This window comes from Myxine glutinosa, chromosome 6, assembly GCF_964187855.1.
Source record: "Myxine glutinosa chromosome 6, kmMyxGlut1.1, whole genome shotgun sequence".
Lineage (NCBI taxonomy): Eukaryota > Metazoa > Chordata > Myxini > Myxiniformes > Myxinidae > Myxine > Myxine glutinosa.
Genome location: NC_136266.1, coordinates 18,642,131 through 18,668,441, shown reverse-complemented (window position 1 = coordinate 18,668,441; position 26,311 = coordinate 18,642,131). Strand labels below are relative to the sequence as shown.

The window sequence follows — 26,311 nt, the reverse complement described above, 5'->3', positions numbered from 1 at the left end:
GCTCATTGTAAAGAACTCTCTATGGGGAATAAAATATGTTAATGATGCCATCGGTCACGTGGTTCGACCGCCATATTTGTTCTAAATGGCCGATAAAAAATGTACATTTCGGCAAGTCCTCGGTCTCTGACCGATTTTTCATTCATCTGTTTGTCTGTTTGTCTGTTTGTCTGTTTGCAGCACTACGTCTACACCGTTGCACGTAGAATCACCAAACTTTGCACACGTATTTGTCTTGCCCTCTTATATACTGTGCCCAAATGATGACGTCATCGGTCACGTGGTTCGGCCGCCATCTTGGAAAAACCGAAAATTTTTGCACCTCGATATCTCAAAGTGCGGAACAGAAAAAATTGAGACATGGCTCATTGTAAAGAACTCTCCATGGGGAATAAATATGTTAATGATGACGTCATCGGTCACGTGGTTCGGCCGCCATCTTGGAAAAACCGAAAATTTTTGCACCTCCATATCTCCGAAAGTCCTGAACAGAAAAAATTGAGACATGGCTCATTGTAAAGAACTCTCCATGGGGAATAAAATATGTTAATGATGACGTCATCAGTCACGTGGTCGGCCGCCATCTTGGAAAAACGGCAAAACTTTGCACCACGATATCTCCAAAAGTGCTGAACAGAAAAAATTGAGACATGGCTCATTGTAAAGAACTCTCCATGGGGAATAAAATATGTTAATGATGACGTCATATGTCACGTGGTCGGCCGCCATCTTGGAAAAACGGCAAAACTGTGCACCACTATATCTCCAAAAGTGCTGAACAGAAAAAATTGAGACATGGCTCATTGTAAAGAACTCTCCATGGGGAATAAAATATGTTAATGATGACGTCATATGTCACGTGGTTCGGCCGCCATCTTGGAAAAACCGAAAAATTTGGCACCTCCATATCTCTGAAAGTGCTGAATAGAAAAAATTGAGACATGGCTCATTGTAAAGAACTCTCCATGGGGAATAAAATATGTTAATGATGATGTCATATGTCACGTGGTCGGCCGCCATCTTGGAAAAACTGCAAAACTTTGCACCACTATATCTCCAAAAGTGCTGAACAGAAAAAAATCAGACATGGCTCATTGTAAAGAACTCTCCATGGGGAATAATATATGTTAATGATGACGTCATCGGTCACGTGGTTCGGCTGCCATATTTGTCCTAAATGGCCGATAAAAAAGTACATTCCGGCAAGTCCTCGGTCTCTGACCGATTTTTCATTTGTCTGTTTGTCTGTTTGTTACTTGCCGGAAAAATTTTCCGGCAAGTATGTTGATCTGTTCGTTTGTTTGTCTGTCTGTCTGTTTGTCTGTCTGTTTGTCTGTCTGTTTGTCTGTTTGCAGCACTGCGTCTACACCGTTGCACGGAGAATCGCCAAACTTTGCACACATAATGGTCTTGCCCTCTAATATACTGTGCCTCAATGATGACGTCATCAGTGACGTGGTTCGGCCGCCATCTTGGAAAAACCGAATAAATTTGCACCTCTATATCTCCGAAAGTACTGAACAGAAAAAATTGAGACATGGCTCATTGTAAAGAACTCTCCATGGGGAATAAAATATGTTAATGATGACGTCATATGTCACGTGGTCGGCCGCCATCTTGGAAAAACGGCAAAAATTTGCACCACTATATCTCCAAAAGTGCTGAACAGAAAAAATTGAGACATGGCTCATTGTAAAGAACTCTCCATGGGGAATAAAATATGTAAATGATGACGTCATCAGTCACGTGGTTCGGTCGCCATCTTGGAAAAACGGCAAATCGTTGCGCCACTATATCTCCAAAAGTGCTGAACAGAAAAAATTGAGACATGGCTCATTGGAAAGAACTCTCCATGGGGAATAAAATATGTTAATGATGACGTCATATGTCACGTGGTCGGCCGCCATCTTGGAAAAACGGCAAAACTTTGCACCACTATATCTCCAAAAGTGCTGAACAGAATAATTGAGACATGGCTCATTGTAAAGAACTCTCCATGGGGAATAAAATATGTTAATGATGACGTCATCAGTCACGTGGTCGGCCGCCATCTTGGAAAAACGGCAAAACTTTGCACCACAAAATCTCCAAAAGTGCTGAACAGAAAAAATTGAGACATGGCTCATTGTAAAGAACTCTCCATGGGGAATAAAATATGTTAATGATGACGCCATCGGTCACGTGGTTCGGCCGCCATCTTGGAAAAATGGGAAAACTTTGCACCACTATATCTCCAAAAGTGCAGAATGGAAAAAATTGAGACATGGCTCATTGTAAAGAACTCTCAATGGGGAATAAAATATGTTAATGATGACGTCATATGTCACGTGGTTCGGCCGCCATCTTGGAAAAACCGAAAAATTGTGCACCTCCATATCTCTGAAAGTGCTGAATAGAAAAAATTGAGATATGGCTCATTGTAAAGAACTCTCCATGGGGAATAAAATATGTTAATGATGACATCATAGGTCACGTGGTTCGGCTGCCATCTTGGAAAAACCGAAAAACGTAGCACCTCCATATCTCCAAAAGTGCTGAATAGAAAAAGTTGAGACATGGCTCTTTGTGAAGAACTCTCCATGGGGAATAATATATGTTAATGATGACGTCATCTATCACGTGGTTCGGACGCCATATTTGTCCTCAATGGCCAATAAAAAAGTACATTCCGGCAAGTCCTCGGTCTCTGACCGATTTTTCATTTGTCTGTCTGTCTGTCTGTTTGTCTGTCTGTCTGTCTGTTTGCAGCACTGCGTCTACACCGTTGCACGTAGAATCGCCAAACTTTGCACACATATTGGTCTTGCCCTGGAATAGACTGTGCCCAATTGATGACGTCATCGGTGACGTGGTTCGGCCGCCATCTTGGAAAAACCGAAAAACTTTGCACCTCTATATCTCCGAAAGTACTGAACAGAAAAAATTGAGACATGGCTCATTGTAAAGAACTCTCCATGGGGAATAAAATATGTTAATGATGACGTCATATGTCACGTGGTCGGCCGCCATCTTGGAAAAACGGCAAAACTTTGCACCACTATATCTCCAAAAGTGCTGAACAGAAAAAATTGAGACATGGCTCATTGTAAAGAACTCTCCATGGGGAATAAAATATGTTAATGATGACGTCATCAGTCACGTGGTTCGGTCGCCATCTTGGAAAAACGGCAAAACGTTGCGCCACTATATCTCCAAAAGTGCTGAACAGAAAAAATTGAGACATGGCTCATTGTAAAGAACTCTCCATGGGGAATAAAATATGTTAATGATGACGTCATATGTCACGTGGTCGGCCGCCATCTTGGAAAAACGGCAAAACTTTGCACCACTATATCTCCAAAAGTGCTGAACAGAAAAAATTGAGACATGGCTCATTGTAAAGAACTCTCCATGGGGAATAAAATATGTTAATGATGACGTCATCAGTCACGTGGTCGGCCGCCATCTTGGAAAAAACGAAAAACTCTGCACCTCCACATCTCCAAAAGTCCTGTATAGAAAAAATTGAGACATGGCTCATTGTAAAGAACTCTCCATGGGGAATAAAATATGTTAATGATGACGTCATCATCCATGTGGTTCGGCCGCCATATTTGTCCTAAATGGCCGATAAAAAGGTAAATTCCGGCAAGTCCTCGGTCTCTGACCGATTTTTACTTGCCGGAAAAATTTTTCCGGCAAGTATGTTGATCTGTTCGTTTGTCTGTTTGTCTGTCTGTTTGTCTGTCTGTCTGTTTGCAGCACTGCGTCTACACCGTTGCACAGAGAATCGCCAAACTTTGCACAAATATTGGTCTTGCCCTGGAATAGACTGTGCCCAATTGATGACGTCATCGGTGACGTGGTTCGGCCGCCATCTTGGAAAAACCGAAAAACTTTGCACCTCTATATCTCCGAAAGTACTGTACAGAAAAAATTGAGACATGGCTCATTGTAAAGAACACTCCATGGGGAATAAAATATGTAAATGATGACGTCATCAGTCACGTGGTTCGGGCGCCATCTTGGAAAAACGGCAAAACGTTGCGCCACTATATCTCCAAAAGTGCTGAACAGAAAAAATTGAGACATGGCTCATTGTAAAGAACTCTCCATGGGGAATAAAATATGTTAATGATGACGTCATACGTCACGTGGTCGGCCGCCATCTTGGAAAAACGGCAAAAATTTGCACCACTATATCTCCAAAAGTGCTGAACAGAAAAAATTGAGACATGGCTCATTGTAAAGAACTCTCCATGGGGAATAAAATATGTTAATGATGACGTCATATGTCACGTGGTCGGCCGCCATCTTGGAAAAACGGCAAAACTTTGCACCACTATATCTCCAAAAGTGCTGAACAGAAAAAATTGAGACATGGCTCATTGTAAAGAACTCTCCATGGGGAATAAAATATGTTAATGATGACGTCATATGTCACGTGGTCGGCCGCCATCTTGGAAAAACGGCAAAACTTTGCACCACTTTTTCTCCAAAAGTGCTGAACAGAAAAAATTGAGACATGGCTCATTGTAAAGAACTCTCCATGGGAAATAAAATATGTTAATGATGACGTCATCAGTCACGTGGTCGGCCGCCATCTTGGAAAAACGGCAAAACTTTGCACCACTATATCTCCAAAAGTGCTGAACATAAAAAATTGAGACATGGCTCATTGTAAAGAACTCTGCATGGGGAATAAAATATGTTAATGATGACGTCATCAGTCACGTGGTCGGCCGCCATCTTGGAAAAACGGCAAAACTTTGCACCACAATATCTCCAAAAGTGCTGAACAGAAAAAATTGAGACATGGCTCATTGTAAAGAACTCTCCATGGGGAATAAAATATGTTGATGATGACGTCATATGTCACGTGGTCGGCCGCCATCTTGGAAAAACGGCAAAACTTTGCACCACTATATCTCCAAAAGTGCTGAACAGATAAAATTGAGACATGGCTCATTGTAAAGAACTCTCCATGGGGAATAAAATATGTTAATGATGACGTAATATGTCACGTGGTTCGGCCGCCATCTTGGAAAAACCCAAAAAATTTGCACCTCCATATCTCTGAAAGTGCTGAATAGAAAAAATTGAGACATGGCTCATTGTAAAGAACTCTCTATGGGGAATAAAATATGTTAATGATGCCATCGGTCACGTGGTTCGACCGCCATATTTGTTCTAAATGGCCGATAAAAAATGTACATTTCGGCAAGTCCTCGGTCTCTGACCGATTTTTCATTCATCTGTTTGTCTGTTTGTCTGTTTGTCTGTTTGCAGCACTACGTCTACACCGTTGCACGTAGAATCACCAAACTTTGCACACGTATTTGTCTTGCCCTCTTATATACTGTGCCCAAATGATGACGTCATCGGTCACGTGGTTCGGCCGCCATCTTGGAAAAACCGAAAATTTTTGCACCTCGATATCTCAAAGTGCGGAACAGAAAAAATTGAGACATGGCTCATTGTAAAGAACTCTCCATGGGGAATAAATATGTTAATGATGACGTCATCGGTCACGTGGTTCGGCCGCCATCTTGGAAAAACCGAAAATTTTTGCACCTCCATATCTCCGAAAGTCCTGAACAGAAAAAATTGAGACATGGCTCATTGTAAAGAACTCTCCATGGGGAATAAAATATGTTAATGATGACGTCATCAGTCACGTGGTCGGCCGCCATCTTGGAAAAACGGCAAAACTTTGCACCACGATATCTCCAAAAGTGCTGAACAGAAAAAATTGAGACATGGCTCATTGCAAAGAACGCTCCATGGGGAATAAAATATGTTAATGATGACGTCATATGTCACGTGGTCGGCCGCCATCTTGGAAAAACGGCAAAACTTTGCACCACTATATCTCCAAAAGTGCTGAACAGAAAAAATTGAGACATTGCTCATTGTAAAGAACTCTCCATGGGGAATAAAATAGGTTAATGATGACGTCATATGTCACGTGGTTCGGCCGCCATCTTGGAAAAACCGAAAAATTTTGCACCTCCATTTCTCTGAAAGTGCTGAATAGAAAAAATTGAGACATGGCTCATTGTAAAGAACTCTCCATGGGGAATAAAATATGTTAATGATGATGCCATCGGTCACGTGGTTCGGCCGCCATCTTGGAAAAACGGGAAAACTTTGCACCACTATATCTCCAAAAGTGCAGAATGGAAAAAATTGAGACATGGCTCATTGTAAAGAACTCTCCATGGGGAATAAAATATGTTAATGATGACGTCATCGGTCACGTGGTTCGGCCGCCATATTTGTCCTAAATGGCCGATAAAAAAGTAAATTCCGGCAAGTCCTCGGTCTCTGACCGATTTTTCATCTGTCTGTTTGTCTGTTTGTTACTTGGCAAAAAACAGTTTTTTGCAAGTATGTTGATCACTCCGTTTTGTGTTTGTGTGTGTGTTTGTTTGTCTGTCCGCCCACTTATACTTGCCTCCAGGTCACAATTTTAAACCGATCTTCACAAAACTTTACCAAATGGTAGAGTTCGTGGTCCGACAAAATCCTATATATTTTTGGGGTCAAAAGGTCAAAAGGTCAACATAGGCCAAAGGTCAACCACTTTTTTCAACTTTCTAAAATCTTCAATTTTCATCCGATTGACTTGAAATTTGAATAGGATTTACATATCGGCGAATTGAATTCAACCACCAACTATTTTTGAGATCAGCAGAGGCCAAAAGGTCAACATAGGCCAAAGGTCAACAACCATTTCAAATTTCTAAAATCCTCAATTTTCATCCGATTGACTTGAACTTTGAATAGGATTTACATATCAGCTTACTGAATTCAACCACCAACTATTTTTGAGATCAGCGTGGGCCAAAAGGTCAACGTAGGCCAAAGGTCAGCCACTTTTTAAAAATTGCTAAAATCCTCAATTTTCATCCGATTGACTTGAGATTTGAAGAGGATTTACATATCGGCTAACTGAATTCAACCACCAACTATTTTTGAGATTAGCTGAGGCCAAAAGGTCAACATAGGCCAAAGGTCAACCACTTTTTTCAAATTTCTGAAATCCTCAATTTTCATCCGATTGACTTGAAATTTGAATAGGATTTACATATCGGCTTACTGAATTCAACCACCAACTATTTTTGAAATCAGCGTTGGCCAAAAGAGCAGCATAGGTCAAAAGTCAACAACAATTTCAAATTTCTGGAATCCTCAATTTTCATACGATTCACTTGAAATTTGAACGGGACATACACATCAGTTAACTGAATTCAACCAACAACTATTTTTGAGATCAGCATAGACCAAAAGGTCAACATAGGCCCAAGGTCGACCGCTTTTTTCAAATTTCTAAAAGCCTCAATTTTCATCCGGTTGACTTGAAATTTGAATAGGATTTTCATATCAGCCAACTGAATTCAACCACCAACTACTTTTGAGGTTAAAAGGATGCTCTACTGAGGGCCATTCCACTTTGTTCTGTTTTGCCAAGTGTCGCTCTACGAGTGATTTTTCATCTGTTTGTGTCTGTTTGCAGCACTGCGTCTACACCGTTGCACGTAGAATCGCCAAACTTTGCACACATATTGGTCTTGCCCTGGAATAGACTGTGCCCAATTGATGACGTCATCGGTGACGTGGTTCGGCCGCCATCTTGGAAAAACCGAAAAACTTTGCACCTCTATATCTCCGAAAGTACTCAACAGAAAAAATTGAGACATGGCTCATTGTAAAGAACTCTCCATGGGGAATAAAATATGTTAATGATGATGTCATATGTCACGTGGTCGGCCGCCATCTTGGAAAAACGGCAAAACTTTGCACCACTATATCTCCAAAAGTGCTGAACAGAAAAAATTGAGACATGGCTCATTGTAAAGAACTCTCCATGGGGAATAAAATATGTTAATGATGACGTCATCAGTCACGTGGTTCGGCCGCCATCTTGGAAAAACCGAAAAACTCTGCACCTCCACATCTCCAAAAGTCCTGAATAGAAAAAATTGAGGCATGTCTCATTGTAAAGAACTCTCCATGGGGAATAAAATATGTTAATGATGACGTCATCGGTCACGTGGTTCGGCCGCCATATTTGTCCTAAATGGCGGATAAAAAAGTACATTCCGGCAAGTCCTCGGTCTCTGACCGATTTTTCATTACTTGCCGGAAAAATTTTTCCGGCAAGTATGTTGATCTGTTCGTTTGTCTGTCTGTCTGTCTGTCTGTTTGTTACTTGCCGGAAAGGATTCCGGCAAGTATGTTGATCTGTTCGTTTGTTTGTCTGTTTGTCTGTCTGTCTGTCTGTTTGTCTGTCTGTTTGCAGCACTGCGTTTACACCGTTGCACGTAGAATCGCCAAACTTTGCACACATATTGGTCTTGCCCTGGAATAGACTGTGCCCAATTGATGACGTCATCGGTGACGTGGTTCGGCCGCCATCTTGGAAAAACCGAAAAACTTTGCACCTCTATATCTCCGAAAGTACTCAACAGAAAAAATTGAGACATGGCTCATTGTAAAGAACTCTCCATGGGGAATAAAATATGTTAATGATGATGTCATATGTCACGTGGTCGGCCGCCATCTTGGAAAAACGGCAAAACTCTGCACCTCCACATCTCCAAAAGTCCTGAATAGAAAAAATTGAGACATGGCTCATTGTAAAGAACTCTCCATGGGGAATAAAATATGTTAATGATGACGTCATCATCCATGTGGTTCGGCCGCCATATTTGTCCTAAATGGCCGATAAAAAGGTAAATTCCGGCAAGTCCTCGGTCTCTGACCGATTTTTACTTGCCGGAAAAATTTTTCCGGCAAGTATGTTGATCTGTTCGTTTGTCTGTTTGTCTGTCTGTTTGTCTGTCTGTCTGTTTGCAGCACTGCGTCTACACCGTTGCACAGAGAATCGCCAAACTTTGCACAAATATTGGTCTTGCCCTGGAATAGACTGTGCCCAATTGATGACGTCATCGGTGACGTGGTTCGGCCGCCATCTTGGAAAAACCGAAAAACTTTGCACCTCTATATCTCCGAAAGTACTGTACAGAAAAAATTGAGACATGGCTCATTGTAAAGAACACTCCATGGGGAATAAAATATGTAAATGATGACGTCATCAGTCACGTGGTTCGGGCGCCATCTTGGAAAAACGGCAAAACGTTGCGCCACTATATCTCCAAAAGTGCTGAACAGAAAAAATTGAGACATGGCTCATTGTAAAGAACTCTCCATGGGGAATAAAATATGTTAATGATGACGTCATATGTCACGTGGTCGGCCGCCATCTTGGAAAAACGGCAAAAATTTGCACCACTATATCTCCAAAAGTGCTGAACAGAAAAAATTGAGACATGGCTCATTGTAAAGAACTCTCCATGGGGAATAAAATATGTTAATGATGACGTCATACGTCACGTGGTCGGCCGCCATCTTGGAAAAACGGCAAAACTTTGCACCACTATATCTCCAAAAGTGCTGAACAGAAAAAATTGAGACATGGCTCATTGTAAAGAACTCTCCATGGGGAATAAAATATGTTAATGATGACGTCATATGTCACGTAGTCGGCCGCCATCTTGGAAAAACGGCAAAACTTTGCACCACTATATCTCCAAAAGTGCTGAACAGAAAAAATTGAGACATGGCTCATTGTAAAGAACTCTCCATGGGGAATAAAATATGTTAATGATGACGTCATATATCACGTGGTCGGCCGCCATCTTGGAAAAACGGCAAAACTTTGCACCACTTTTTCTCCAAAAGTGCTGAACAGAAAAAATTGAGACATGGCTCATTGTAAAGAACTCTCCATGGGAAATAAAATATGTTAATGATGACGTCATCAGTCACGTGGTCGGCCGCCATCTTGGAAAAACGGCAAAACTTTGCACCACTATATCTCCAAAAGTGCTGAACATAAAAAATTGAGACATGGCTCATTGTAAAGAACTCTGCATGGGGAATAAAATATGTTAATGATGACGTCATCAGTCACGTGGTCGGCCGCCATCTTGGAAAAACGGCAAAACTTTGCACCACAATATCTCCAAAAGTGCTGAACAGAAAAAATTGAGACATGGCTCATTGTAAAGAACTCTCCATGGGGAATAAAATATGTTGATGATGACGTCATATGTCACGTGGTCGGCCGCCATCTTGGAAAAACGGCAAAACTTTGCACCACTACATCTCCAAAAGTGCTGAACAGTTAAAATTGAGACATGGCTCATTGTAAAGAACTCTCCATGGGGAATAAAATATGTTAATGATGACGTAATATGTCACGTGGTTCGGCCGCCATCTTGGAAAAACCCAAAAAATTTGCACCTCCATATCTCTGAAAGTGCTGAATAGAAAAAATTGAGACATGGCTCATTGTAAAGAACTCTCTATGGGGAATAAAATATGTTAATGATGCCATCGGTCACGTGGTTCGACCGCCATATTTGTCCTAAATGGCGGATAAAAATGTACATTCCGGCAAGTCCTCGGTCTCTGACCGATTTTTCATTACTTGCCGGAAAATTTTTTCCGGCAAGTATGTTGATCTGTTCGTTTGTCTGTCTGTCTGTCTGTCTGTTTGTAACTTGCCGGAAAGGATTCCGGCAAGTATGTTGATCTGTTCGTTTGTTACTTGCCGGAAAAATTTTTCCGGCAAGTATGTTGATCTGTTCGTTTGTCTGTCTGTTTGTCTGTCTGTCTGTCTGTCTGTCTGTCTGTCTGTCTGTTTGCAGCACTGCGTCTACACCGTTGCACGGCGAATCGCCAAACTTTGCACACATATTGGTCTTGCCCTGGAATAGACTATGCCCAATTGATGACGTCATCGGTGACGTGGTTCGGCCGCCATCTTGGAAAAACTGAAAAACCTTGCACCTCTATATCTCCGAAAGTACTGAACAGAAAAAATTGAGACATGGCTCATTGTAAAGAACTCTCCATGGGGAATAAAATATGTAAATGATGACGTCATCAGTCACGTGGTTCGGTCGCCATCTTGGAAAAACGGCAAAACGTTGCGCCACTATATCTCCAAAAGTGCTGAACAGAAAAAATTGAGACATGGCTCATTGTAAAGAACTCTCCATGGGGAATAAAATATGTTAATGATGACGTCATATGTCACGTGGTCGGCCGCCATCTTGGAAAAACGGCAAAACTTTGCACCACTATATCTCCAAAAGTGCTGAACAGAAAAAATTGAGACATGGCTCATTGTAAAGAACTCTCCATGGGGAATAAAATATGTTAATGATGACGTCATCAGTCGCGTGGTCGGCCGCCATCTTGGAAAAACCGAAAAACCTAGCACCTCCATATCTCCGAAAGTGCTGAATAGAAAAAATTGAGACATGGCTCATTGTCAAGAACTCTCCATGTGGAATAAAATATGTTAATGATGACGTCATCGGTCACGTGGTGCGGCCGCCATCTTGGAAAAACGGGAAAAAAATTCACCTCCATATCTCCGAAAGTGCTGAATAGAAAAAATTGAGACATGGCTCATTGGAAAGAACTCTCCAGGGGGAATAAAATAAGTTAATGATGACGTCATCGGTCACGTGGTTCGGCCGCCATCTTGGAAAATCCGAAAAACGTTGCACCTCTATCTCCAAAAGTGCTGAACAGAAAAAATTGAGACATGGCTCATTGGAAAGAACTCTCCAGGGGGAATAAAATATGTTAATGATGTCGTCATCGGTCACGTGGTTCGGCCGCCATCTTGGAAAATCCGAAAAACGTTGCACCTCTATCTCCAAAAGTGCTGAACAGAAAAAATTGAGACATGGCTCATTGTAAAGAACTCTCCGTGGGGAATAAAATATGTTAATGATGATGTCATCGGTCAGGTGGTTCAGCCGCCATATTTGTCCTAAATGGCCGATAAAAAAGTAAATTCCGGCAAGTCCTCGGTCTCTGACCGATTTTTCATCTGTCTGTTTGTCTGTTTGCAGCACTACGTCTACACCGTTGCACGTAGAATCGCCAAACTTTGCACACGTATTTGTCTTGCCCTCTAATATATTGTGCCCAATTGATGACGTCATCGGTGACGTGGTTCGGCCGCCATCTTGGAAAAACCGAAAAACGTTGCACCTCCATATCTCCGAAAGTGCTCAACAGAAAAAATTGAGACATGGCTCATTGTAAAGAACTCTCCATGGGGAATAAAATATATAAATGATGACGTCATCAGTCACGTGGTTCGGTCGCCATCTTGGAAAAACGGCAAAACGTTGCGCCACTATAACTCCAAAAGTGCTGAACAGAAAAAATTGAGACATGGCTCATTGTAAAGAACTCTCCATGGGGAATAAAATATGTTAATGATGACGTCATATGTCACGTGGTCGGCCGCCATCTTGGAAAAACGGCAAAACTGTGCACCACTATATCTCCAAAAGTGCTGAACAGAAAAAATTGAGACATGGCTCATTGTAAAGAACTCTCCATGGGGAATAAAATATGTTAATGATGACGTCATATGTCACGTGGTTCGGCCGCCATCTTGGAAAAACCGAAAAATTTGGCATCTCCATATCTCTGAAAGTGCTGAATAGAAAAAATTGAGACATGGCTCATTGTAAAGAACTCTCCATGGGGAATAAAATATGTTAATGATGATGTCATATGTCACGTGGTCGGCCGCCATCTTGGAAAAACTGCAAAACTTTGCACCACTATATCTCCAAAAGTGCTGAACAGAAAAAAATCAGACATGGCTCATTGTAAAGAACTCTCCATGGGGAATAATATATGTTAATGATGACGTCATCGGTCACGTGGTTCGGCTGCCATATTTGTCCTAAATGGCCGATAAAAAAGTACATTCCGGCAAGTCCTCGGTCTCTGACCGATTTTTCATTTGTCTGTTTGTCTGTTTGTCTGTTTGTCTGTTTGTCTGTTTGCAGCACTACGTCTACACCGTTGCACGTAGAATCACCAAACTTTGCACACGTATTTGTCTTGCCCTCTAATATACTGTGCCCAAATGATGACGTCATCGGTCACGTGGTTCGGCCGCCATCTTGGAAAAACCGAAATATTTTGCACCTCCATATCTCCGAAAGTACTGAATAGAAAAAATTGACACGTGGCTCATTGTAAAGAACTCTCCATGGGGAATAAAATATGTTAATGATGACGTCATCAGTCACGTGGTCGGCCGCCATCTTGGAAAAACGGCAAAACTTTGCCCCTCCATATCTCTGAAAGTACTGAATAGAAAAAATTGAGACATGGCTCATTGTAAAGAACTCTCCATGGGGAATAAAATGTTAATGATGACGTCATATGTCACGTGGTCGGCCGCCATCTTGGAAAAACGGCAAAACTTTGCATCACTATATCTCCAAAAGTGCTGAACAGAAAAAATTGAGACATGGCTCATTGTAAAGAACTCCATGGGGAATAAAATATGTTAATGATGACGTCATATGTCACGTGGTTCGGCCGCCATCTTGGAAAAACCGAAAATTTTTGCACCTCCATATCTCTGAAAGTGCTGAACAGAACAAATTGAGACATGGCTCATTGTAAAGAACTCTACATGGGGAATAAAATATGTTAATGATGACGTCATAGGTCACGTGGTTCGGCCGCCATCTTGGAAAAACCGAAAAACCTAGCACCTCCATATCTCCGAAAGTGCTGAATAGAAAAAATTGAGACATGGCTCATTGTAAAGAACTCTCCATGGGGAATAAAATATGTTAATGATGACGACATCGGTCACTTGGTTCGGCCGCCATATTTGTCCTAAATGGTCGATAAAAAAGTACATCCCGGCAAGTCCTCGGTCTCTGACCGATTTTTCATTTGTCTGTCTGTTTGTCTGTCTGTCTGTCTGTTTGCAGCACTGCGTCTACACCGTTGCACGTAGAATCGCCAAACTTTGCACACATATTGGTCTTGCCCTGGAATAGACTGTGCCCAATTGATTACGTCATCGGTCACGTGGTTTAGCCGCCATCTTGGAAAAACCTAGCACCTCCATATCTCCGAAAGTGCTGAATAGAAAAAATTGAGACATAGCTCATTGTAAAGAACTCTCCATGGGGAATAAAACATGTTAATAATGACGTCATCGGTCACGTGGTTTAGCCGCCATCTTGGAAAAACCTAGCACCTCCATATCTCCGAAAGTGCTGAATAGAAAAAATTGAGACATGACTCATTGTAAAGAACTCTCCATGGGGAATAAAATATGTTAATGATGACGTCACCGGTCACGTAGTTCAGCCGCCATATTTGTCCTAAATGGCCGATAAAAAAGTAAATTCCGGCAAGTCCTCGGTCTCTGACCGATTTTTCATCTGTCTGTCTGTCTGTCTGTCTGTCTGTTTGCAGCACTGCGTCTACACCGTTGCACGTAGAATCGCCAAACTTTGCACACATATTGGTCTTGCCCTGGAATAGACTGTGCCCAATTGATGACGTCATCGGTGACGTGGTTCGGCCGCCATCTTGGAAAAACCGAAAAACTTTGCACCTCTATATCTCCGAAAGTACTGAACAGAAAAAATTGAGACATGGCTCGTTGTAAAGAACTCTCCATGGGGAATAAAATACGTAAATGATGACGTCATCAGTCACGTGGTTCTGGCGCCATCTTGGAAAAACCGAAAAACGTTGCGCCACTATATCTCCAAAAGTGCTGAACAGAAAAAATTGAGACTTGGCTCATTGTAAAGAACTCTCCATGGGGAATAAAATATGTTAATGATGACGTCATATGTCACGTGGTCGGCCGCCATCTTGGAAAAACGGCAAAAAATTTCACCACTATAACTCCAAAAGTGCTGAACAGAAAAAATTGAGACATGGCTCATTGTAAAGAACTCTCCATGGGGAATAAAATATGTTAATGATGACGTCATCAGTCACGTGGTCGGCCGCCATCTTGGAAAAACCGAAAAACTCTGCACCTCCACATCTCCAAAAGTCCTGAACAGAAAAAATTGAGGTATGGCTCATTGTAAAGAACTCTCCATGGGGAATAAAATATGTTAATGATGACGTCATATGTCACGTGGTTCGGCCGCCATCTTGGAAAAAATTTGCACCTCCATATCTCTGAAAGTGCTGAATAGAAAAAATTGAGACATGGCTCATTGAAAAGAACTCTCCATGGGGAATAAAATAAGTTAATGATGACGTCATTTATCACGTGTTTCGGCCGCCATATTTGTCCTAAATGGCCGACAAAAAAGTACATTCCGGCAAGTCCTCGGTCTCTGACCGATTTTTCATTTGTCTGTTTGTCTGTCTGTCTGTCTGTCTGTTTGCAGCACTGCGTCTACACCGTTGCACGGAGAATCGCCAAACTTTGCACACATATTGGTCTTGCCCTGGAATAGACTGTGCCCAATTGATGACGTCATCGGTGACGTGGTTCGGCCGCCATCTTGGAAAAACCGAAAAACTTTGCACTTCTACATCTCCGAAAGTACTGAACAGAAAAAATTGAGACATGGCTCATTGTAAAGAACTCTCCATGGGGAATAAAATATGTTAATGATGACATCATCAGTCACGTGGTCGGCCGCCATCTTGGAAAAACGGCAAAACTTTGCACCACGAAATCTCCAAAAGTGCTGAACAGAAAAAATTGAGACATGGCTCATTGTAAAGAACTCTCCATGCGGAATAAAATATGTTAATGATGATGTCATATGTCACGTAGTCGGCCGCCATCTTGGCAAAACGGCAAAACTTTGCACCGCTATATCTCCAAAAGTGCTGAACAGAAAAAATTGAGACATGGCTCATTGTGAAGAACTCTCCATGGGGAATAAAATATGTTGATGATGACGTCATCGGTCACGTGGTTTGGCCGCCATCTTGGAAAAACGGCAAAACTTTGCACCTCCATATCTCTGAAAGTACTGAATAGAAAAAATTGAGACATGGCCCATTGTAAAGAACTCTCCATGTGGAATAAAAAATGTTAATGATGACGTCATCGGTCACGTGGTTCGGCCGCCATCTTCGAAAAGCTTTGCACCTCTATATCTCCGAAAGTGCTGAACAGAAAAAATTGAGACATGGCTCATTGGAAAGAAATGTCCATGGGAAATAAAATATGTTAATGATGACGTCATAGGTCACGTGGTTCGGCCGCCATCTTGGAAAAACCGAAAAAATTCGCATCTCCAAAAGTGCTGAATAGAAAAAATTGAGACATGGCTCATTGGAAAGAAATGTCCATGGGGAATAAAATATGTTAATGATGACGTCATCGGTCACGTGGTTCGGCCGCCATATTTGTCCTAAATCCCCAATGAAAAAGTAAATTCCGGCAAGTCCTCGGTCTCTGACCGATTTTTCATCTGTTTGTCTGTCTGTTTGCAGCACTGCGTCTACACCGTTGCACGGAGAATCGCCAAACTTTGCACACATATTCGTCTTGGCCTGGAATAGACTGTGCCCAATTGATGACGTCATCGGTGACGTGGTTCGGCCGCCATCTTGGAAAAACCGAAAAACTTTGCACCTCTATATCTCCGAAAGTACTGAACAGAAAAAATTGAGACATGGCTCATTGTAAAGAACTCTCCACGGGGAATAAAATATGTAAATGATGACGTCATCGGTCACGTGTTTCGGCCGCCATCTTGGAAAAACCGAAAAACTTTGCACCTCCATATCTCCGGAAGTGCTGAATAGAAAACATTGAGACATGGCTCATTGGAAAGAACTCTCCATGGGGAATAAAACATGTTAATGATGATGTCATCAGTCACGTGGTTCGGCCGCCATCTTGGAAAAAACGAAAAACTTTGCACCTCCATATCTCTGAAAGTGCTGAATAGAAAAAATTGAGACATGGCTCATTGTAAAGAACTCCATGGGGAATAAAATATGTTAATGATGACGTCATATGTCACGTGCTCGGCCACCATCTTGGAAAATCCGAAAAACGTTGCACCTCTATCTCCAAAAGTGCTGAACAGAAAAAATTGAGACATGGCTCATTGTAAAGAACTCTCCGTGGGGAATAAAATATGTTAATGATGTCATCGGTCAGGTGTTTCAGCCGCCATATTTGTCCTAAATGGCCGATAAAAAAGTACATTCCGGCAAGTCCTCGGTCTCTGACCGATTTTTCATTTGTTACTTGCCGGAAAAATTTTTCCGGCAAGTATGTTGATCTGTTCGTTTGTCTGTCTGTTTGTCTGTTTGTCTGTCTGTCTGTCTGTCTGTCTGTCTGTCTGTCTGTCTGTCTGTCTGTTTGCAGCACTGCGTCTACACCGTTGCACGTAGAATCGCCAAACTTTGCACACATATTGGTCTTGCCCTGGAATAGACTGTGCCCAATTGATGACGTCATCGGTGACGTGGTTCGGCCGCCATCTTGGAAAAACCGAAACACTTTGCACCTCTATATCTCCGAAAGTACTGAACAGAAAAAATTGAGACATGGCTCGTTGTAAAGAACTCTCCATGGGGAATAAAATACGTAAATGATGACGTCATCAGTCACGTGGTTCTGGCGCCATCTTGGAAAAACCGAAAAACGTTGCGCCACTATATCTCCAAAAGTGCTGAACAGAAAAAATTGAGACTTGGCTCATTGTAAAGAACTCTCCATGGGGAATAAAATATGTTAATGATGACGTCATATGTCACGTGGTCGGCCGCCATCTTGGAAAAACGGCAAAAATTTTCACCACTATAACTCCAAAAGTGCTGAACAGAAAAAATTGAGACATGGCTCATTGTAAAGAACTCTCCATGGGGAATAAAATATGTTAATGATGACGTCATCAGTCACGTGGTCGGCCGCCATCTTGTAAAAACCGAAAAACTCTGCACCTCCACATCTCCAAAAGTCCTGAACAGAAAAAATTGAGGTATGGCTCATTGTAAAGAACTCTCCATGGGGAATAAAATATGTTAATGATGACGTCATGTATCACATAGTTCGGCCGCCATATTTGTTCTAAATGGCCGATAAAAAAGTACATTCCGGCAAGTCCTCGGTCTCTGACCGATTTTTCATCTGTTTGTCTGTCTGTCTGTCTGTCTGTTTGCAGCACTGCGTCTACACCGTTGCACGTAGAATCGCCAAACTTTGCAGACTTATTGGTCTTGCCCTGGAATAGACTGTGCCCAATTGATGACGTCATCGGTGACGTGGTTCGGCCGCCATCTTGGAAAAACCGAAAAACTTTGCACCTCTATATCTCCGAAAGTACTGAACAGAAAAAATTGAGACATGGCTCATTGTAAAGAACTCTCCATGGGGAATAAAATATGTTAATGATGACGTCATATGTCACGTGGTCGGCCGCCATCTTGGAAAAACGGCAAAACTTCGCACCACTATATGTCCAAAAGTGCTGAACAGAAAAAATTGAGACATGGCTCATTGTAAAGAACTCTCCATGGGGAATAAAATATGTTAATGATGACGTCATCAGTCACGTGGTCGGCCGCCATCTTGGAAAAACGGCAAAACTTTGCACCACGAAATCTCCAAAAGTGCTGAACAGAAAAAATTGAGACATGGCTCATTGTAAAGAACTCTCCATGGGGAATAAAATATGTTAATGATGATGTCATATGTCACGTAGTCGGCCGCCATCTTGGAAAAACGGCAAAACTTTGCACCACTATATCTCCAAAAGTGCTGAACAGAAAAAATTGAGACATGGCTCATTGTAAAGAACTCTCCATGGGGAATAAAATTTGTTAATGATGACGTCATATGTCACGTGGTTCGGCCGCCATCTTGGAAAAACCGAAAAACTTAGCACCTCTATGTGTCCAAAAGTGCTGAATAGAAAAAATTGAGACATGCCTCATTGTAAAGAACTCTCCATGGGGAATAAAATATGTTAATGATGACGTCATCGGTCACGTGGTTCGGCCGCCATATTTGTCCTAAATGGCGGATAAAAAAGTACACTCCGGCAAGTCCTCGGTCTCTGACCGATTTTTCATCAGTCTGTTTGTCTGTCTGTTTGCCTGTCTGTTTGCCTGTCTGTTTGTCTGTCTGTTTGTCTGTCTGTCTGTTTGTCTGTCTGTCTGTCTGTCTGTCTGTCTGTTTGTCTGTTTGTTTGTCCGCACAGAATAAATACGATTTTCTCTGCAACCGTTGGTCCGATTGACAGGAAATTTTCACAATAGGTGCAACTCCACCTGTATAATTTATTAATGATAATTATGACGTCATAGGTCACGTGGTTTGGCCGCCATCTTGGAAAATCGAAAAACTTTGCACCTCTATATCTCAGAAAGTGCTGAATATAAAAAAATTGAGACATGGCTCATTGTAAAGAGCTCTCCATGGGGAATAAAATATGCTAATGGTGATGTCATAGGTGCCTCCATTATGACATCATAATTCGACAAGTACAAAACTTCATCCGATCAAGATGAAATTTCTTGAGCATAATGTAGGAATAAATTAGTTTAGAAAAAAAATGATGACGTCATCGGTCACGTGGTTCGGCCGCCATATTTGTTAACACAAAAGCCGTATAAAACACTGAAAATACATCCTGGCGAGGGTTTGCCATCTTTGATTGCTCTTTTTCTTGTTTTCTTTGCAGGCTTTGGGACTACCGGCGGGATCGACAGGTAAGACCCTTCATCCCTCCCCCTTCTTTCTTCCTCCCGCATATAATAAAATCCGCCGCTTGATCATCGCCTCGGAGTAAAGCTTGCTATTGGCTATTTGTGACTCTCCCGGTGTTAACTGAGCAGTCACACGACAATATCCAAGGACTTAGAAAGATGGGGTGGGGGTGTTAACTTTCTCAAGATGAAGGGACCCTTGCCTGTGCTGCTCAGGCACCATCGTTAATCCGGGTCTGATGATTCATAATCGTTAACTTTTTCATCAAACATGGAAAGACAGTTTTGAGCCCTTGCCAGAGGCGTTCACACAATTCACACTATGCTGCACACTGAGGCAGTGATTTTTCTGAGGAAAATCACACAAGATCGCAGTAGAATTTAGGAAAGCAAAGATTTTAGGAATGAAACTTGAATCTACCGCATCATAACTATCAGCACGCCAAGATGGCCGCCGGAGCACTTCAAATTGGCTTCACTCGTGCTGATAGAGACACAAGGTGCATTGCGCCTTTAGCTTTATTCCAAGACGTTATTGACATGCCCCTTATGTATGTTTGTAATCGGTATAAATTTTGAATAAACCAGTATTTCTTGATTAAACTATCAATTCAATTATTACATGCAGTTGTACTCGTACAGCAGAAGTTACTTAGATGAAGTACCAGGGCCAAGCCGGTCATTGTGCAACATCTTTTTTCTCTCTCGAATGTATCAGTTTTCACAGGAAAACATATCAAGATTATTTTTAACGTACTTGCAGTAACTGTCCAGCTTTATCAGGTTTTCTTACAGAACAAAAAATGATTTAAATTGATAAATTTGGATATCAAGTTTTAAAGGAAAAAAAAAAAAAAGAATAGTAGTGCTTTATTGTTGTTGCATCTGAATAATAAAAACCTCAAATTGAGAAAAATAACGTCTTCACAAAATCAAGTGTGACCCATGACCTCACCACCATTAGTGGAATCCAGGGTGTTTTTACCTCCGCCACCGAAGGTATATGGAGGTTACATTTTCACCCCTGCCTGTTGGTTTGCCTGTTCGTCTGTCTGTCTGTACGTATGTTTGTTTGTTTGTTTGCGAACAGGATATCTCAAACGGTTGTGGACAGATTCAGACGAAATTTGGCGTACAGGTATTTGAGAAAGTGTGGAGAGTTCTGATCACTGTTTGCATAAAATTCCACAGCACAACCAAGACGCAAAGCTGGTCAATGGTGATAGAGCACCACCACAAATCGACAGATCTTCAATTTCATCACCAGGCCTGAGTGCTGTGAATGTGTTTGGGTTAATTTTCTCGCACGCACACGCACGCACACACACGGATTCTTTAATTTTTCAATTATGTTTACCTTTAACACACCAGCACCAGGTTGAGCTCAATACTAGCAAATCGACAAAACAGTATGGATGGATGGAACATCAATTAATGCTGCCCCCTTGTGGACAACCCTGAGCCAACTGCTTCACACCTCTGCAACTTCACACCAAAACAATACCTTGAAAATGAAAAACAGACATTTTGATAGTTTAATTAAGCATTTTCCTACTGGGTTTTTTCGTTTAGTCCAATTGGAGCCTCACCTTGTAAGCAAAAACGAAACGTCCGAAATGAGGGAAGAATGTGGATGGCACCGTCGTTTTGGGATTCTCACCGAAAAACTCACAAACTGCAGTGTATGCTTCCTGTGGTGTTGCATTCAAATCACGTGTTTCATTCAGAAAATTGCATCCCTTGTAACTGGTAATCCTTACCAAGATGTCTGTACATCCGACTACATTATGCAACTTTAAGGTAAACTTGGTTTCAGTTATTACGATGTGCAGTGCCTTCAGAAAGTATTCACACCCCTCGACTTTTTTCACATTTTGTTGCATTACAGCCTGAATTTAAAATGGATTAAATTGAAGACGAGGAGTCACTGATCTACAGATAATACTCCATAATGTCAAAGTGGATTTTTTGAGATTTCTCCAAAATAAGAAAAAAATGAAATACAGGAAATATCTAATTTAAATAAGTATTCAAACCCTCTGAGTCACTACTTCGTACTTTGGCTTTCTTCAGCTTTGAGTTGATTACAGCTTCGAGACTTCTTGGATATGTCTATCAGCTTTGCACATCTGGATTTGGGATTTGCACATCTTTGCACATCTGGCACATAAGTTTCTCCCATTCTTCCTTGCAGATTTGCTCGAGATCTGTCAAGTTGGAAGGTTAGTGTCGGTGAACAGCAATCTTCAAGTCTTTCCGCAGATTCTCAATGGGATTCAAGTCTGGGCTTTGGCTGGGTCACTCAAGGGCTTTCCCATTCTGGTTTTGAAGCCAGTTCAGTGTTGCTTTGGCTTCCTGTTGGAACTTCAATCTTCACTGCAATCCAAGGTCTTTCCCACTCTTAAGCAGGGTTCTCCTCAAATATTTGACTGTATTTGGCTCCATTCATTGTTCCCTCAATCCTTTATTGCCTCATGCTCTCAGTCTTTCCCGTGCCTTTTTGCAAACTCCAGGCGTGCCGTCATGTACCTTTTTCTCAGCAATGGCTTCCATCTGGCCACTCTCCCAAAAAGCCTAGATTTGTGAAGCGCTGCAGAGACTGTTGGCCTTCCGGCAGGTTCTTTCATCTCAGCCAAGGAACTCTGTAGTTCTGTCAGAGTGGTCATTGGGTTCTTGATGACCTCCCTAAGCATGGTCCTTCTTGCCCGGTTGCTCAGTTTGGTCGGAAGGCCAGCTCCACGAAGAATCTGGGTAATTCCATATTCTTTCCATTTCATCATGATGGAGCTCATTGTGCTCTTGGGAACTTTCAATACTCTAGAAATTATTTACACCCTTCCCCAGATCTATGCCTCCTCACACTTCCATTTCGGAGATCTACGACCAGTTCCTTGGATTTCCTGGTAGAGTTTTTGCTCTGACATGGACTGTCCGCAGTGGGACCTTGTATCGAAAGCTATATTTCTTTCTAAATCAGGTCCAATCAATTGTATTTGCCACAGGTGTACTCCAATCAGGTTGTAGAGACATCTCAAAATAAAACCACCTTTAGAGGCCATTTTTCCCCGCAAAGCGGGGGTTGGCCTTTTTCGGGAACCATGGTTGTTGTTGTTTTTTGGTCCCCTTTTTGAAGCAATGTTTTACGGCCGGATGCCCTTCCTGACGCCAACCCTTTTTGCCGCCTTTAACGACAAACAGGGAAATACCAGTGAACTGGTACTCAATTAGCCGACCTCGGAAGGATGACAGGCTGAGTCAACCCCCCTGGCGTTAATTCAGCGATTGACCGGGATTCGAACCCAGGATCCAAGGATCCTAAGCCGGCACCCTAGCCGCTAGCCCAACACCAGGGTTCTCAAACACCAGACAACACCAGACATCTCAAAATGATCAAAGGAAATTGGATGCAGCAGAGCTCATTTTGGAGTGTCATAACAAAGGGGTTGAATACTTATTGACTCGAGACATTTCGGCATTTAATTTTTAATTATTTTGTAAAAATTCTCAAAATGACATAAAAAATCTCAATTTAATCCTTTTTAAATTCAGGCTGCAACACAACAAAATGTGAAAAAGTCAAGGGGTGTGAATACTTTCTGAAGGCACTGCAATCACAAAGATGCAACTTTTAGAGCTCAGCTATATCTCAGATTTTGTAGAATTACATTTATAGAAAATAAATGATTGAAAAGTATTTAAAAAATTAGATCAAAGAGTCCTTTTTGTAATAGGATGAAACAATGGGGTAAATGTTTGTCAGATACTTCACAGACATGCCAAACACACCAAATCAACTTTGTTCTGTTGGTGTCATCACCTGCGCACTCTCAGCCAGTTCCTGCAGCTGCTCCACCTGTCCTTTGCTGCTCTCCATGAACTGTCCAAGCTCTGGAGGAGCCTCAGCCTGCTCTGCCTCACGTTTTACTTGCTCCATGCCACGAGATATTTCACGGACGTCGGACATCACACCATCTATTGACACTGCAGGGGGACCGGTGATGGGAAGAAAGCGGCAGAAGGGGAAAAGGAGATGAGAGCAGGGTCGGAAGGGTTTCAAGAAATAAAACGCTTGGGCTGCATTTCAAAAACAACACGAGATTGCAATCTTAGGGAATCAATCATATCACCGACAGAACAATGGACGGTAAGCAATTCGATTCTGTCACAATCTCCAATCGATCAATTGCACACATACACCTGTGCTAACTTCCATCTCACTTTTTTTTTTCTTTTTTTTTTTGTATACTGAATCGAGGCTCGTGAAAGAGCTAACATTTACTTCACAAACAAATCAACCAGACAAATAAAATATATAAAAAGAGGGAGCGGAAAACAAGATGGGGAGAGAAGGGGAAGCACACAAACACAACATCCGAGAGCAGGGAGATGTGTGGAAGGTAGAGGGCCCGGGGGGAGGAGGCATGGGAAGGGGGGGGTGTGGGGGGAGAGGGAGAAGTATAAAACACAAGGACACCAAGGACTTCCTGGACAGAAGTTGGTATTTCAAAAAAGTGGAATTGGGGTGAAATTAGCGGGGGTAGATTACTTCCATTACTATTTTGAATAGGTGTTGTAAATGTTTACAAGGTGTGTTTTGAGTTTGAATGAATATGAATGAATGATCGTTGTAAGGCCATTTTCCCCGCTAGAGCGGGGGTTAGCCTTGCGGGCCCCATGACAATCATGGTTCCCTGTTTGAGGCAATGTTTTTATGGCCGGATGCCCTTCCTGACGCCAACCCTTGGTCACGCTCTTACGATGCGCAGGGATACGGTGTACCTATTCTAAATCGGGGTACACACCGGGATCATTCATCCCAGCAAGCTGGTACTCAATTTGCCGACCTCGGAAGGATGACAGGCTGAGTCAACCCCCCTGGCGTTAATTCAGCGATCGACCGGGATTCGAACCCAGGATCCGAGGATCCCAAGCCAGCACCCTAACCGCTAAGCCAACGCCAGGCTTGAAAGTTTGAAAGTTTTGAGTTTGATGGAAAATTTTGTTTATCAAGGGCAGCAATACGTAGATTAATAATGTGGGAATTTGTGTTTAGAGTGTAAATAAACAACAAACACAACCACGTGTGTCCGACTTTAATGCTGTGGATATTGCAAATTTATACAACAGCAAGTGGTAGACAAAGTGTGTGGACCAGCAAATAATTGGTCCACGTGTGGTACGTTTTGGAACCAGTCTCATCAGACAAAGCTGTCCATGCTGTCATCACACTCCATTTTTTCTGTTTGGCTGTCTGTCCGTTCCCTTGTATCTTGAAAACAGAACATTTTAGGGACACCAAACATGGGCAGACATAATGGGGGGGCCTTAGGGAGTGTTGGAGGGGAGAGGGGAGCATCGGGTCTTTGTAAAAGCTTACATGATCACAGCCAAATTTGGGACACAATGGGGGAGTAAAATAAGGAGGGTTGCAATTTTAGGGAGAAGGGCCGTGGGGGAAGAAGTAAGGAAATATCTATTATCGGAGTCTAGATATTCACAGCTCTATAGAACGCAATGCGACAAACAACCATCTCTAACCTTAAGTAACAAGAGCGAGAATTGCTTTGCAGTACATGTCCGCTACCGAAGTGATATTTTCGAAGTCCAAAAAAACAAAGGGCACAACTGGAAAATTCACTAAACACTCTGAAACTCAAACTTGTTCTGTAACTTGTCATAATAAAACCATGTTCCAAGTTTCATTTCAATATGTTAAAGGTCTGGGAAAAAGTCTGAAAACCACACGTGGGATGGACGGACAGACGCAGACAGACGCAGAGCAAACCTACAAGTCCCTTCCTGTGAAACCAGTAAGGGACTAATAAACATCATCCCATCCAGGAAGCCCAGCTGGGGCCCACATGGGTTTTCGTCGGTTAGGTGGGCTGAACTGGACTTGGGCTTTGAACTGGGCCCTGCCAATGTTATTTTCGGAAGTTTAAAAAAATCGCAGCTGCATACATCTTCTGTATATTGTATTTCTTAAGAATCATATCAAAACCGAATGCCTGCTGATATTTTAACTGTAAAAACTGTTTTTATAACAAAAAACTAATTAAGCAATACATGCAGGTGTCGTCTATATAAGTTAACATGCAAGAGAATAGACTTCTGTCGTCCGTGGCGGAGTGAGGTCAATGATAATTCGTACGGAGTGACGTCAAGTGGAGTTACAAGGTGGAGGAGTTTTTGTCAAACCTCGACTCTGATTCTGCAACTGGACCAGACGGCATCAGCCCACGGGTCCTAAAATCCTGCTCTGCCGCTCTATCTCACCCTCTCTCTGTTCTTTTCACCCTCTCTTTTGCTCAAGGTCATCTGCCAGCATCTTGGAAATCAGCAAACATCACCGCTTTACACAAAAAAGGTGCAAAAACAGATCCTTGCAACTACAGACCAATCAGCCTGCTCCCAATTATCAGCAAAGTCATGGAATCCATCATTGCTTCGGATATCAAATCCTTCCTCTACCCCCGCTAATTCACCCCAGATCCACTTTTTTGAAATTCCAACTTCTTTCCTGGAAGTCCTTGCAGTGTGCATGTGTTTTATACCTCTCCCACCTCCCCCCAAGCCCTCTCCATCCCACAGATCTCTCGATGTCCCTGCTCTCAAATGTTGTGTTTGTGTCCTTCCCCCTCTCTCCCCATCTTATCTACTGCTCCCCTTATTATGTTTTATTTGTTGGTTTGACTTTTTGTGTGATTAATGTTAGCTCTTTCACGAGCCTCGACGTTGTATACAAAAAAAAGGTCTTCCTGCA

General features: G+C 42.2%; 1 protein-coding gene across 2 annotated transcripts in view; it reads right to left on the bottom strand.

The window, feature by feature from the left end:
* The window catches only part of LOC137429631 (formin-like protein 2), a 220,863-nt gene that overhangs the window by 68,020 nt on the left and 126,532 nt on the right, over positions 1 to 26,311 (bottom strand). For both annotated transcript variants that reach the window (XM_078779657.1, XM_078779658.1), the window contains exons 23-24: positions 23,366 to 23,529; positions 21,138 to 21,239 (exon numbers count right to left, since the gene is read on the bottom strand). In XM_078779657.1, the coding sequence (XP_078635783.1) occupies positions 21,138 to 21,239; positions 23,366 to 23,529 (266 nt within the window). The remainder of the gene's footprint in view (positions 1 to 21,137; positions 21,240 to 23,365; positions 23,530 to 26,311) is intronic.